This window comes from Manis pentadactyla, chromosome 1 (genome assembly GCF_030020395.1).
Source record: "Manis pentadactyla isolate mManPen7 chromosome 1, mManPen7.hap1, whole genome shotgun sequence".
NCBI classification, from domain to species: Eukaryota; Metazoa; Chordata; class Mammalia; order Pholidota; family Manidae; genus Manis; species Manis pentadactyla.
In genome coordinates, this window is record NC_080019.1 from 162,805,141 (window position 1) to 162,822,079 (window position 16,939).

The 16,939-nt window shown below is 36.1% G+C and overlaps 1 protein-coding gene across 5 annotated transcripts in view; it reads right to left on the minus strand.

Annotated features, from left to right (window-relative positions):
* The window catches only part of CBLB (Cbl proto-oncogene B), a 221,514-nt gene that overhangs the window by 161,177 nt on the left and 43,398 nt on the right, over nucleotides 1-16,939 (minus strand). The window contains exon 2 of one of the 5 annotated variants that reach the window (XM_057502405.1): nucleotides 13,394-16,798. The exons of the other annotated variants lie outside the window; for them this stretch is intronic. Coding sequence (XP_057358388.1) covers nucleotides 13,394-13,476 — 83 coding nt within the window. The 5' untranslated portion in view covers nucleotides 13,477-16,798. The remainder of the gene's footprint in view (nucleotides 1-13,393; nucleotides 16,799-16,939) is intronic. 5 annotated transcript variants of the gene reach the window in all.

Consider the following 16,939-nt stretch of genomic DNA (forward strand, 5'->3'; position numbering starts at 1 on the left):
ATAAGCTAATATAGCAAAAACAGCAAGTCTAAAATTCCTAAAGAAACACATTTGTAGACAGAAGGAAAAAGAAAAAGAAACTCTAAAACTCTCCCGACTTCAAGAAGAAGCAATATAAGCTAATGATCCGCCAACTACAGAAAGTACACACCCAGGAACATGCTCTAAGCCTTGCTAGAAGCTCTACAAATTAAGTGAAACTGGTTTTGCTACGGATTTATGCCCATTTAAAATCAATGATTACCTGGAAATGGTGCCAATTCAAAGACATTTTCTTTTGGGGAATGTTTTTTCCTCATGTTTATTCAATGACATTAATGATATAGTTTATATTTCTAATTATATTCACTACAGCGTTCTCTATTTTATTTCTAAAATAAAAGTTTCTTGACTGAAATCTTTTTTATGTCCTGTAAAAAGTTTAAACATTCAATTAAAATACCCAGAATTATTATTTTTTTTGTGAATCAGATTTATTTAAAGCAGTTTAATATTTTTATTCTAAATTCATAACATTCAACAGTTGAAAAACAGGGTAAATTCTGTAGTCTACCAACTAGCCCATTCTTGTGAAATTATAAAAACAAATTTGGTATAACTTGAATTTAGGGGAGAAAGAGCCAATCTTGGTCAAACTTTATTTCTAAATCTCAAAATTAAAAATCAGAGACAGTTTAGAAAACTGAACCACCCTAATCAAAGATATTCCATAGTTTGAGAAAATAACCAATAGTTATAAACCACTTTTTGTACAATCATAAACTGTAGAAAGATTAAACAGAATTGCTTGCAACATAAGAAGAAATTTGATTTTTTATCAGAGTCCAGCACCAAATCAAACTCTTACATTAATTTCTTTATACTTCTTGGTAGACATAAAGGCCTACTACTTTCAGGAAATACTAAGGCTGCCCACTGATCAATTATACACCTTAAGTACCTCATAGGCATAAGTTTAAAACACTGCTTAATGTATTAAGCATATATATTCTAAAACATATATAGTGCAGAGACCACAAGTTTAATATCCATTAAGCCTCCACTTCTATTACTACTTTTTATTAGCAAAGCAATTAGCTATCAGAAGAAAAGCATTAGCAGATATGTATATGATTAAATACATTTTAAAAAATTCTAATCCAAATGATTAAAGAGTGATTTCAGGAAACCTTAATTAGGCCTTTTCCTGAATACTAGAGAACTCCTGCTGGGCAAAAACAAAAGTAGGGCTTTAATCCAATTTTTGACGTAGATCCTAGTTGATAAATCTAACTATTTGAGTCCATCTGAACATAACTGGCTAAGGGGCATAGTTATTTAGTACTTCCCAATTTAGGAAGACTAGTCAATTTTGGCACTAATGCTAAAGAACAGTCTCTAAAATTTACAGAATTCTATGATAAAACTCCAGAGCAACATGGAGTTTAAGAATCAATTATTTTGTCTCACAGTTTAGTGACCTTGATCAAATCACTGAAATATCCCTATACACATCTATCATTTCATCTTAAAAATAACTGACCTACACACCAACATGCACACTCCAACGGGGCAGACGATCCTGGAGAGAATGCAGAGAGCGAAGGGGTGCTGCCTGCATCCTTTCCTGCTGCTGATACGGGGCTATGGTTTGCAACACTGTGTGGAGTTTCAAAGTAAAAAGTTGGGAAATAAAGATTTGCCTGGACATATTCTAATATTTTAACTAGCTCTGAAAGTCTATAACCCTGTAAAAATCCCTTCCTTTATTTTTTAATACTTGATTTCCCTCCCTTTCTTCCATTCCCCCTTCATAAACTTTGTTTGTTGTTTTAGCTTAACCGCCACTGACTTAAACCTACCAGTGATAGCCACATTACGCTGTAAAAGACACCTAGGTAAATGAGGTCAGTATGAGATAGTCAAGAATCAAACTATCATGCAAACAAATGAAACTATCAGCGTGACAGTGCTAGGGACTACTCAAAGGAATTTGGCCAAGTGAAGCCTGGAACATCTTTCCTGAGGAAGATGAGGCTGAAGGAATAAACTGGAGTACTGATCTCGAAAGGAAGTAGTGAGAGCGCTCAGCAGAAATGAGCATGCGCAAGCCCTGCGGCAAAAGGGAACACAGTGATTCTGACGGACTGGAATAAAGGGTCAGTGTGGATGCAGCAAAGAAAAGGAAAATCTGGTGTGAGATGCAGCTAGAGGGATAAGAAGGGACGGACTCAGGAGGACATTGAAGGTTATATATAATTTTTCATTAAATTTTTTATTGTATGTCGACTATACAATTTAATTAGTTTCAGGTGTACAACATAACAGATTCCACAAGTATATGTATTACAAAATGCTCACCACAAGAAGTAGTTACCATCTGTCACAATACAAAGTTATTACAATATTATTGGCTATATTCCCTCTACTGTACTTTTCTGAATTACTCAATTTATAATTGGAAGTTTGTATCTCTTTATCCTCTTCACTTATGTTCAATTTTTGAGACCTTATTCTTTGTTCTCAAATATCAAAGATTTGAGACTGTTAAACTTTGTTCTTCCTATTTCTATAAAAATTTTAATGTAGGATAACTGGTAAGCTTCTCCTTGATTACTGTTTTAAATAAAATCATTATCTTAATTTCAGAGTCCTAATTTCTTATTTCAACTCAGCCACCTAAGGCAGGTCATTTAAACAGTCTATCAATTTTCTTATCTATAAAATATAAATAAAAATCATCATGCCCATTTATGTCTTAGTTTTATTGAGAAAATTAAATGGCAAATTGTATTTCAAAGGATGAAGCAAAGAACCAAGTATAATATAAATTCAAAAGTGACACTTCAAATACTATTAAACTAACCTACCAAAGCAATATTATCGAATGGGTAAAATTTGTCTAACTCAGCAGATACAAGGAAGTCATTTTCTCTAGAAGGAAGAGGAGGGACAAAATGATTAAGAAAAATCTGTAGAGAATATATTACTAATTAATAACATGCTTTCTAAGTGACAAATACAAACTTAAAACAGGAAGAAGTCAAATTAAAAATCTCCAGTATGGGTATCTTAGAGCTTATCTCTGTTGTCTTGTTTCATAGAGTAAAATATTTTAAAAGATTGGTTATGACAGACATTAGAATAAAAGAAAACCCACTTTGTGGACAATAGTTCTTGATTATTCTGTTATTACTGAATACAAAGTGGGTGCTGGGCTCCTTAACCACTTTATTATATTTACAACATAATTTCTATGCAGAGGTTTTTTTGAGTAGGTATAAAAAGCCATCATTTCTCCTTCTTCTAAATGTCAGCACTTTTTGACTTTGAAAATATTAGGCCAAATTACAATTATAAATTCATCTTTCGAGGTCTTATGGTTATATCGCCAACAGCCAAAAATAATATTGCATTTATAATTTATCACAGAAATATTAGAGAATATATAATTTTGTGAAGAAAGATTCACATCTGAGGCACAAGTAGGCAGCTACAGAAGTAACAGAGAACCAGTATTAGGAGATAACTGGTAAGCCTACCCCAAAAAAATTCAGTAACAGAAACTCAACTTCTCAACCACTTAATCAATCAATACTCAACCACTCTCGGAATACTGTGACTACTCACTTGCCTGCCCTACTCGGGCCAAGTCTGTGTTTCTCCTCCCTCTCATCAAGGCCAGCATTTCAGTTAAGAAAATTTGTCTTATGCGCTGCCTGCAAAGCCTGTTAAACTCTCCCATGAAGAAATATCCTAGGACAAGAAATGCTGATTGATAGTATTGAAACTTACGGGCAGTTTGGCTTAAAATACAGTTCAATTAAGTACTTTTTAAAAAAATTATCTCTAATGAAAATAAAAACAAAGATCTGACTTTTATGTTAAAACACTCGTGCCCCAGAATTGAAGACATCAAGGAGTGAGACTCAAAATCTGAAAAGCATTTTGGATAAAATTAAATTGTCTCAACCAAAACTTTTATATACTTTATGTTTATTTGTTCATTGATGATATAAGAAAAATACTATAATTTGATGAAAAATAAAACAGGATAGAATGTACATATGCAAATTTGTCAATATACCTAAATCAATTAGCAAACATCACTGAGGCTAAGTAAACCATTGCTTTCATTTTGCTTTGTTGTGAGCAAAGTAGTATATTTAACTTGATTTAAATTCTGTAACAAATTTGATCTAAGTTATTTGTCATGAGTAACCAGACTTTGATGCTACAGGTAAAATCTTTTAATCAATTACATATCTTCCACTATTCATCATATTTGAGGTGAAAAGCATAAGTGTATAATATATGCCCCCCAAAATGACTAAATGAATCCATGGAAGCATAAATGTGGCACCAAGTTTCATTGCTTCTTCTGAAATCACTCTTGTGACCATTCCTTCTTTCTCATTCTCACTCCGTTTAATTACTTATTTATACTACCATAACAGTCTCTATAGAAGTGTTCTCAGCAGTTTCATCAAACTCCAATTTGAACTGCACAGTGTTATCAAATCTTCATAAGCACACCTCTGGTAATGTTACTGCTCTTCAATTATTCCTCATGTCCTCATGTCCTAATGACTTTAAGATTTATTATTCCTTAGTCTAAGATTCAGGTACCTCCAAGATCTGGTACTACTACCTCCAGAGCCAAATTTTCTCCCTCTCCCCACTACACCACCACATAACCCTGAATCTGCTGCCATGTGCCCTGTACAATACAGTCTCCCCATCTCCCATCCTCTGCCCACTAATACTCATTTGTTGACAATGATATTAAATGCTCTCCCCAAATGCTCCATGACCAGGCCACCCAGGCATAAGAAATCGCTCCCTCTTCAGGAGTTCTTCCTTCATACTTCTTTCAAACTTTCCAGTACCCTTCTATGCAAAACCATAATGTCTTTTGCATACCCACATTATTTCCCTAATTTGATAACTCCTTCAGAGCAGACTGAGTTTTAAATCTAAAGGGAGTGCCTCATATACCTGTGGGTACTTATGTCTTTATTGAATGGATGATAAAAATGTCATTGTTCTCTTTGAGTGTAGTAGTGAGAGAGAAATGAAAGCATCTATCCCATTCAAAGAATGAAAAAACCACAGGAAGAAAGGCTGTTAATGGAGTTATATTACAAAGGAATATTAATGATAATTTTGTCAGGTCCACTGAAACATACACAGATCACATGGTGTCATCTGTTTAATCTTGCTTTCTACTTTATTAAACTATGAAATTAATAAGAGCAAGCTGACTGTCTCAAAGCCACTTGAAGTGACCCTATTAATCAATTTCATCTAAACATTGAGACAACTACTAAGCCGGTTTGCCTAGTCTTCATATTTAGTACTTAAGCTTCTCTTTCTTCAGAAGCTTAATTTTGATATGTTAAATTCCAGGATATTTAGGTGCATTAATAGAACTCTTACAAATACTACAAAAATTAGAGAAGCAAAAAGTGTCTTTTAAAAGTACCTACAGGAATGAATATGTTGTGCATATTCTTAATTCTACTTTATGTGTTGGCATACATGGACTGTACACCTAATGTCAAGCTAAGTGCCTTTTAAGAACAAAGTTTGTATTTGAAAATTGAACTCTTACCTCTTTAGTCAGTCAATTCAATCAATCAAGTTTTCTGAGCACTAAAACATGGGCCCAGCACTACTGCAGTGGATACCAAAACATAAATGATCTCTGCCAAAGACTCTAAATTTCAACTGAAGTGACAAGTCCCCAAAATTGCAAGCAACATAAAACAAAGTAAATACCTCACTCTTAAGAGCTAAAGCAAGTTCAGGGAAAGGAGAAAACAGCAACATGGAAAGACTCATTCATGGAAGAGCTTGGACAGGAACTGGTGGGTAGGATGAAGAGATTCTAGATGGGTAGGAGGGGAAATCGTGACCAAAGACACAGTAACAAGAATTAGCAATATGTAAAGCACACCATATTACAAAACATTTAATCTATTGCAACAGAGGCAAATTCCCACAATGGGGATTAAATGTTAAAGAATACTTCCCTTGCTTTACAATGGAGGGACAAGATTCTGGAAGGCCAGCCATTAACAGTAATCTAGCCATGAGTGAGGGAAAGCTGAAATAACACAGTTGCATCAATAGGGAACAAGAAGAAAGAGCAAAGGTTATTTTTAAGGGAGAGGAGCTTCTAAATGAAGAGGGAAAACAGATGAAAAGGATGAGCAGTGATAGATGACCTGCAACTTGATGACACTAGAAGCAAGGACATTAGGCAATAAAAGGAGTTCAGGTTCATTAATTTGAGACACGTCATGATTTTCCAAGCATACAGATTAACAGGCTACATGGATCTACAGCTAAGTTGAACAGAAAGAATTAGACATAACAATAACAGTAACCATAACCATAACCATAACCATAACCTAACAACAATAATTGAATTCAGTGAAACGGCCAAGAAGAGGATGGACTTGGGTCAAGCACTGAGCCTTAGGGAATACTGGCATTTAGGAGGAAGAGAATCCAATAAGAGGAATGCAGATGGAAAGGTGTATAGTTAAGAACGGAATTGAGACAGAGAAGTAACTGAAAACCAGAGAAGTGAATATTTCAAAAACCAGTGGGAGGTGCAGCAGAGACCAAACCACTGGGTTCAACAATAAGATCAAAAAAAAGTCTTAAAGCAAGTTCTGAAAACTGGAAAATACCAAAGTCAAATCCAAGAAATAACAGAAGGCATTGTTTAGGAAAAATTAAAAAGTTGTGTGCACCACTAGTCTGACAACAGAGGCAGGCAGAAAAGTGACTAATGCATTTTCAGGTTGATGCGAGAAAGAAGGCATTTAATAAGCAATCTGAGTATCCAGGGTACTATACACACATATATAAAGCAAGGTACATTGTCAAGCCAATACTGTCTAAGTTGCATTAAGTTTTATGTCTACTGATTTATCATTTTAAATCATTATGCTGAAACATGTTTCCTGGAATAATAATAGTACACTTCTGAAAATAAACAATTATTATTTCAAAAGGCTTAATTATATTATCTCTTGTTTAAATATTGTGGTTTCCAGAAATCCATGTGCTTTCATTTAAATATGTCACAATACTACTGAAGTGTCTTTTTAAAAAAAATACCACAAACTTCACCAGAATTAGTGAAAACTTGTCCTGAAAAAACTTCAGGCAATACTCTTTTCAAAGAATGGAAACTAATAAATTGGCAATAATAAAATGTGTTTACAGATACAATCTTGTAAAATCAGATTCTAGACCTAAACAAAAAAACCCTTAATTTCATAACAATTCAATTTAGTAAATAAGCCATTAATTTTAATGGTTCATTAGCAATGTAATCATTGAGATTATATTCCTGTACTGATAAAAAGGTTTGAGGCATAAAATCTCCAGGTACTTATAATGCAGTTGAGGAAACTGGAAAGACATTAAGAAGGTAATGAAATGGATTCAGGTTGATAGTATTCCCTATTGAAAGAAAGAGAGCAATTTTTTTTAAACACAAAGACTATAGTTTTTTCACATCAATAAAAATGCTGAGAAACAGCACTGACAATTTTTAAATTAAGGCAGCAAATTAAATCTCAAAATTAAATTAAAAGCAAAACAATCATGTGTGATTTGGATTACTTTCGATAATATACCATAAACACAACTTTGAGTTTCACCATTGAAGTGCTTCACCATTGAGTTTAATGCAAATACTCTTTAATTCTTCAATTCAACAGAATACTTTAATTCAACAGAAACTATAAGAATTCTTCAACCAATAAATTAAAATATGAAAAGTTTACAGAAGTTTAGAAAAATGGATAATTGTGAAGGTTAGTTTAAATTAAACAACTATAAACAATATATGGCTATTGTAAGGTACTCTATCACTTCAAGATCTTTAGTAGTTTATGAAGTACAGGGTATAGATAAATTCAAGTCTAGAGATTTAGATTTAGCAAAGTGAGGATTTGCCCTGTGCTACTGACTTATAAAAAAATCCTGAGAGAAACTAGTTAGGTATGTGAGCCGAAGGAAATTTTAAAAAGTGTGTTTCAATTCAACTCGCTCTGACTTAACTTCACAGCGGCACCGGTCAGTCTGCAAAACAGAAATCCTTCCACTTACATGTAGATAGTAGCTCCAATATGCACCAAACATACTTGGTTAGCTGTAACTTGACTAAGTCTAGAGTCTTCTATCAACTAAATACAGTGAACTGTGGTGAAAACTACTTTAAAAGTATAAATATAAATAAACTGGAGCATAAAGTTTCTATGAAAGTCAAATTAACAGATTCATCAAAATACATAATGGGGTGAAAGGAGGTTTAATACAAGTTAGTTTCTACATTCTGTGGTTGCACAACTCAACTTTTAGTCAAAAGTGATCACTAGTATAGTTTTCTTGTGTGTCTTTGTTTCCTTGCTCCTGAAACGTTTCGACTCTCATTTCTAGAAATACAGTACCATTAGAACTTTGAGCTAATTGCTGTACAGAAAAATTCTTTAAATGGATGCCATGCTTCCTTTCAGTTTTACTCATCACTCTACATACAGAATACCAAACAATTCCAAAATTCTGTTGGTATACTATTTTCCTATTATCACATAGAAATAAAAATACTGAAGTGAAAACATTATCTATATATGAAATCCACTTATCCTAACTATATTAGGGTTCAGAAAGAAGAATATAACAGAAAAAGTTTAAAGTAGTAGAAGCAAGAGTTGGAATGAGTTACATTTAATATGATTCTATGAAAAAATACATCATATATAAATGGTAAGATATCAATGCTCGTATTCATCAATTAGCAGTTCTCCCTCCACCCCACTCATCCCCTTCATTGTTCTTAAAGTAAGGAAGGAAAATAACCTGTTCCATTAGAGAGAGGGCAGCTCATTTGCTTTATACCCATCACCATAATTAAGTTGCATGAATTTCACACACACAAAATTTAAAATGTGGAGCTTCAAGAGGTTCTTTGGATAAAGAAATTCTTTAGGATAATTCTAAAGAATTTTATACCATAAAATCAAGGAAATATATACAGAAAAGCCAGACTTTGTGCCACTGTAAGGAAATCAACAGAACTGATGACCTGAAAATTCACGTGGCTTAAAAAGTCCTGGACAGTTTGTTTTCCATCTTTGCTTCTCACCACTCTATTTTGTTCTTTTCTAGGGAAAGTGAAATTTTAATTTTAGAAAAACTAATAATTCAACAATTGTAATGGAGTTTCTTAAGATCTACTTTAAAGAAAATATTTAACCATACATCCTTAAAGGCAGGACAAGATTAGTGATGGTTTTGAGGTACCATAAGATGCTATAATCTCCAATACTTAAATTGTTACAAATGACAAATAAGAACTAATATAACTCATTGCTTCTATTTTCCTAATTCTATAGGACTTAGAAAATTGATCTAGGTATTCATTATCTCCCTTACATCCAAAGTTAATAAAAATTCAGGTGCCTGCTTAACATTATTCAAAAATCCAAGTCCCTTAAATATTAGAGACACATAACCTACTATTCAAATGGTGACTGTCTGCCTAAAAGACCCATCAGTTTTTAAATGTCAAACAGTTCAAAAGTTTATACATTCACCTTCCTAAAAGTCAACTGCCAGAGCAAATGTGCTAATGAGTAAGTCCTTTCCAGTTCTACCATTGGGTAGTAGCCTACCACAAAACACAGTCTACAGACAGGATAGTCATAATTCAAAGTAAGAATACAGATTCATACAAATGTTACTGCCAAAGAAAGACAATTCCTTGAAAGCAGGTGGAGAAAGAACCTGATTACCAAAGTGAGTGGCCCTTCAGCATGGTGGGTAAGTGTGCCTTTGTGCTCTCCCCCCTGATGGAATGAGAAGGTGCTGCCATCACCCAGCTGGGAACCCTGCTGTCTCCAGACCCCCAGGTATCAAAATGTACATTAAAAAAGATACAGGATTTGTGCTCATTTTCCTTCCTTGCTTCCTCAACTAATTTTTCATAATTTTAATAGAGCTTCTCATTTCAAGGGTTATCCTTCCATCCAATCTCACCTCTTCTCATGGATCAAATATAAATAAGCAGAGATATGAACATGTGTCTGTGTCAATTCTGTTCACATCGTACTACCATACTAAACACACTTGTCACACCTTGTTTTATGTTTTGATAAAACCTTGAAAATTGTCCCACACTAGCATATACAGATATAACCTACTATTTTTATAGACAGAAATATTCCATTGTATGCTCGTACAATTTCTTTAACTGATTCTGTCATTTGCTATTATAAATTACAATTACAATTTTTATTTACAATTATTTTATTCACATACATTTTTATATGAATCCATATGGTGCATGCACGCTCTCTCTCTCTCTCTCTCACACACACACACACACACACACACACAGTGAAAGTGTTTAACCTGTTTAACAAATTACACTTTTGAATGGGCTAATGTGTTAAGTATCTCTAAATGTGTAAGAGGCACAGGAAAACTATTCAAGAAAAGTTAGCAAATGTGAAATAAAATGCCTTACCAGCTCTCAGGCCTGCCAATTCTTTCTCCAAGAGCTCAGGACCTGTTCTTAGGATGTGCTTGCTGAAAGGCAAGGATTCTAGGTCTTTCCATGACTGGTCATTCTGAAATGAACTCGTACTCTCTATTTTGGGAACTGTGAATGGGATCTCCTCCCTTTGAGAATGAACTAAAACAACGTTCTCACTCAGATACATTTGCCAGGGAGGTAGTATCTCTTCAGGCACACTCAGAGCCAAAGTAAGCAAGCAACTCTAAAATAGATGGAAGGGATAACAGTAGGACTCTTTCGGACATGGATGGGAAAATAAACCTCCCATGCGACAGGATTTAAGATTTTCTTCAAAGTCTCCTCTGCTATTTTTAGTACCCAAACAATTCAACCCATTTTGTTTTGCCTTTCCATCTTGTGGTTTCTTTAAAAAGCAGCATGTGTTTATTCAACATATAATACTATTCAGATTTACCCAGCAGCTCTGTCTAGAGAACTGAATAATGGCAGTTAGGTACATCAGCATTTTCTGATGTATAACTTCACTGCTCCTTAAAGACAACAGAGATGCTTTTTTCCCATTGGGAGCACAGTTCTCCACAGCCTTAAGCCATGTCATCACATCCCCTATCTTGTTAACATGTTATCTTTGTGCTGCTTGTGTTCCTGTTTATGGCTTAAAAAAAATGCTTGTTTATAGAACCCATTCAATGCCCTATTCATCCCCAGAAGTTAAGTGTGTTGAAATTAAAAGGCTGTGTTTGAATTTGATAAGTGAAAAGACAGAGGACAGAGGTCTAAACAGCTTAATCTTAGACCCTTACAAAAGGCCCTAGAATTCATACATCACCTCTGACATTCTTCCTGCTTCTACTGAAAATAGATGGCAAATTTGAACTTCACTTAAACAGCTGTTTCTGCCTATGATCAGTTTCACTGACAAACAAAACCACACAGAACAGAAGGCTCCTGGGCCTGATCTCGTCTCTGCTTCTCTTGGAGACCTTCCATCCACACCACTAAAGGGAAAGGGCGAGAAGCAGCCCCCTCCAGACTCAACCACTAGGATTTGCGTTTCACTCGGTACATCAAAACCCCCTCAGGCCATAGCAGTTCAGCACAGACATTTTCATATCCAGAGACTATTTTTACATCACAAGAAAATCTTGAGCTCAAAGTAATCAGTTTAAGAAACATAGGAGGTTTTGTGTCACTTGATTAGCTTATATCCTACTTCCAAGTCAGTCAATCTATTCCAAATCCCCCTATTCAATCGCTCTTGATAAACAGGCTATCTTACCTTTCCTAGTGGGTTACTCTTCCTACTTTTCAACATGGACTGAGCCATGCACCTCAACAATCCTGACCTCTGAAAAGGAGGATGCTTTTTAATCTCAGTGACAACTACACTCTTTGTTTCAAGCTTCAACTGATCTTCTCTTGCACTGAGCTTTAAGTTGCCAAAGCCCCCATAACTCTGCACCCAGAAATTCTCCCCTGCCCAGGGTAAAAAGCACCCTGTCAGGCTCCCTTGAGCTTCCATTTTTATCATTTCTCCATTATTCTCCTTCCTCAATGACGCCCTCTCCCCAAACCCTGGCCCTATATTAATTCTAAATGGCTGACTCTAGATCTCTCTCCCCACTGTTTCATTTTCTTCTTTAAAAAATCCAAATAAGCTCCTTTCTTCCCATTTCTGCCTACATGGTTACCACTCAGAGGTTCTTTAAAACTCCCCCTGTCATAACTCTTGTTCCCTTATCAGTCCTCCTGAGGAATAGGCAGGTCATGGGGAACCTAAAACATAAGCCTACTGGTGGTTTCCTCCTGTAGCCTCAGAAATGCCCCAACTCCCCTATCACCAGAATCCCCTCTGTAGTTCTGGTCTCTTCAGGGATGAATATAGTAGTAATCTTCTTTCTTTAAAATGTAATTTTATGTAATTTGTGGAGACTGTCACCACAGGCTCAGATTCAAATGTCAGATACTTCTGCTGCTTATGAATGTAAAACGGACTACAGCTGGTTTTCTGCCATCCAAGCAAGGCTGTTTTGATTAACAAATGTGTACCCAGAACCTAAAGCAAATACCACATGTGTCTGTCATCTTCCAAGAGCTGAACCCACACATGATATTGGCTCACGGAAGCAGTGACGTATACCCAGACTGTCTTTAGTGAATTCCACCCTCCACCCACTGGGCCCCTTTCATTCATATGCTTCCGTGGTGCCCATCACCTAGCCCACTCGTACTCATAACTGGCTTAAGATAATACCTATTTCAAAGAGGATTCTGATATCAACTGTGGAATCAGGGCTGTGGAAATGGAGGAGGACGCTTACACTTCAGCCTGGTACAGTGACCCTGAGAAGGTAGCAAGGCAGCTGAGAAAAGAGGGTGGTCTCCTACATCCTTTCACTTACACCAGGCACTGAGAAGGAGGTTTTACTCTTTTGCCTTTCTGATTTAGACCTCCAGAAGAAGAACTGCTCCTACTCCTCACAAAATTGTTAGGAAATGACAGAGCCAGGCACGCAATACTAGAGTATAACCAGAACAGTACCTTGAGCATTCCTATAAAGACTTCTTCTCTCTTTCTATCCTCTTACCTTAGACTGCTCTTCTCCATAGGACTTAATATGAACTGCAATTAGAGCATTTTGTGTCTGTTGATTTCCTGGTCTGCCCTCCACCCCCTTGGAGTGTACACCCAATGAGGACTGGAGCCGCATCTGGTTTGTTTACCACTGGCACCCTCGTGCCTGGACTACAGCTGGCACAGTGAGAGCCCTCAACAGGTAATAGTGGGATGAAGAAATCATCTAGTCATGGTCATCTCTTCCTTTCAGAGTTTTGCGGCTAATGCCTTACCTGACAATGTGCCAAGATTCAAACCCAGGGTGAGAAAACCATTTCCTTAAGCCAATCTTCCACTCCAAATCCCATTTTCTCATCTCCTTGAGCCATGAGATGGGAGGAGAAAGGAGAAGCTGGAATGGAAAGGGGAAAGGAAGAGGACAAAGGGGAGATGGAAAAGGAAAAGGAAAGAAACATTCAAAGCAAAATGTAGGTATTGTTAAGTTTTCCTGATATTTTCTGTCTGCTCTCTAATCCATATAGAAGAGGAATCAGGTTTAATAATTCATAATTATCCTGTGTGACTAAAATAGGTCCAGGACAGACTAGGTACTCAACAAATGATGTTGAAGGAACCAATGAATAAATAAATTACTTAATACAAATTTGAGAGTAAAGTAAATTAACAATAGCAGATTTTACTGCTATGCATCTTGTGCCTCAGTTTTCAGATTAAAAACAACTCCTCACTGAATTATTTTAAAGACACAAAATGCTTTGCCATTAGTTGAAATTCTAGATGGTTCCAGGTGAAAAGGCGTGAAGATAGCAGTTTAAGAAGGTATTATGTCACCAGCCTAGGCTGATGTTAAGCATTCACTTTCTAGGATAAAAAACAATGCATTGCACAAGTTAACTACAATTATTTCCACTCATATTTCATTTCAAATCTGAATGGCATCCTTGAGAGTATTCTGATAATATGAATTCATGGAAATTAGAGAAAACTGACTTAATAAGATTTAAATTCTTGAGAAGATTGCTTGAATTAAGCACCTAAACAATAAATCCAAATGCTTTTGCAATTTAAAGCCAAGCACATTGGGCTTCTAAATGGCTCTATATGTCCCCAATTTTGTTCATGAGATTCAAGTTCATGGCACAACTCAATTAGGGCAACAAGATAGCAGATACTTCAAAAGAAATCCATTACTTCTTGACCAGTGAAATGAACTCACATTTATCACACATAAAATATGCTCTATTAAGTCATTTATAAAGAAGTAATAAAGCCATGCAGCAATACAGTATAAAACATGATCTACTTTAAAAAGAAATAAAATATTAAACAAGACACTAACCTGGGAACACCATAGCTTCAGTATATAATCCAACAAATTCCTTATTCTGTTCTGTAGTCTTTACCACTATCACATAAGCTGAATTAGAGTAACCTTTCCTGTGAATTGAGCCTACAATGGTTCTCCACAGCTTTTATAAGATCAAGTCTATATTTCTTAATCTTCCCTTGCTTTGTTCCCAACTTCATTCACCTTTTCATCTTCTACCATTCTCTCAAATAATATTAAAGATAGAAGCATCTTCCATGAATAACCACCAATTGCCTTGAACTACTTTAGGCAGTCAACCAATATTTTTCTATATACTCTCAACCACTCCACTAGATGGATATTACAATATTCTTCTTACAAGGAAGGATACTAAGATGCAGAAAAGTCAGGTTAAATTAGTTAAGTTATAATTAGTAACTCGGAGAGCTAGAGCTTGAACTTAGATCTGTCTGGTTAATGATTAATGAGATCCAAACTGGGTATGGAAATGAGTGAAGCCTGAAGAGAATCAAGAGGCCAGAAGAATGGAATAGCAATAGCAGAGAATACCAATGAAGTTTAAGAGCAGATTTCATGGGAACAAGGAAATAAAAGAGGTGGAAGGTTTGGAGGTGGTTTGCAGAATGAGATTTTGGCATTAAGGATTCCAAAGATAGCAGCAAAGCTTGGCCAGGGACACACATGGTTGAGTGGAATAGTGGTTACAGTCCCTGAGAGTGAAGTTAATGAGGTAAGAATCACAGTTTCCCAGAACATGTGGAGTGGAAAAACATGGCAGAAAGTTCCCTGCAAATGCTGGAGCGTGCTATGAAGACTAATACTGACATCTACAAGGATGTGTCTCCTACAAGAGTCAGATCAGAGTGAAAGTCTTGATATAGCAGTTTTTAAAAAATAAACAGAGGAACAAGGGTACGTACATGGCTCATCAAATAAGGGACTTCCAATACTGCTCTTATGATCAGGACATGGACTGTGGTGCCAAAAAGTTGTGTACATTGATATGGAAGGAAATCTTCCCTCTACTTTTACATTCATATACAAAATAAATTTTAAAATGTGGAAGAATCACAGGCAAGGAAGATTACATGTGGCCATTCCCTAGTTTTCCTTAATGCAAGATATCTGGTATTTGTAAGCAGTTACATCTATGCATACAGAATGTGATGGAATTAGGCACAGCCAGAGAGAGCTTGGAAAGGCCACCACCAGAAGGATGCGCACTGTTCTTGTAGTACAGTACTGCCCTTCTTTCAGCTTGCACACTTAAGAGCTTCACACGTAATTTACAATGATTCTGCAGGGACTGAGTATTTCAATAAAATGTGATATAACTAAGTAACATGGGAGCAGATCATATCATTCAAAGAAGCTGTATCTCCTCCCCAGTGAAATGATGTAAGTTGCCTTTTGGACTGAAAATGACAACCTAAACAATGCTTACTGAAGATCTCTCACTCATCTTTATGAAACTTTTTTTTTCCTCTAGTACTCATCTCCTACATAGAGGTTGGTTCCTATGACATTCACAATTTCTTGTAAGTTTTGTTACTTGGTCTAAAAGGTCACAAAATACAGGGCATGTTTCCATCCATTATAACATAAGCCCACAAACTCCTAAGCAAGTAACTGAATTTCACCAGTGTGTGTGCTCAGGAATGATGCCAGGCACCCGGTCTCTACAAAGGTCTGAGAGCTCTGGTGAACTGGCCAGGCAGAGCTGCATCAGAGCTTCCCCAGACACCAGCCAATGTAGACGGGAAGGGCAAGACATGGGGGATAAAGATAAGTAAGGAAGGAGAGTAAGGCAGACACAAAGACTATAAACAAAGGAAATCTGGACTAGTAACAGATAATATTCTATTTAACCCTCAATGGGTCATAAAATCCAACAGAATTAGGGCCAGTCACAAAATGGTTTCATGTAGAATAACTGCATAATATAAATCACAACAATATAATATTAAAGATCCTAATTAGCATGAATTTAGTGCTTGCTTTTAGCTAAGCAAGGTGTAGTTACTAAAGCTTTATTTCACAGGGCCATGCCCTCACTTATTACTATTACACAAATTTGAAACTTAACTCTCAAAATAATGGAGCAGAAATGGTGAATACTTGAAGAACCATGGTGTATTTTAAGCATGTAGTTTTTTGTCTGTGTGTGCCAGAGATACAGAATAATAGTGGCTCAGATGGATGTTTACTACCCTCTCACCTATAAGTACAGCAGGTCTGGTCTCTAAGATGGTCAGTGACAAGGCTCCTCCTCCCTTGAAGTTCTGCCATTCCTATGCCATTGCTGTCCTCCACATGGCCCAAGGTGACTCATCACCATCTCCACGTTCTAGCCAACAGGGAACAGGAAAAAAGGGGGAGGAAAGGGCATGTGGCCTCCCTTTAAGGGCATGATCTAGAAGCTGCACACCTCATCTACTGACATCCAATTAGTCAGACCTTACTCAGAGGTCCACATCAGCAGCATGCC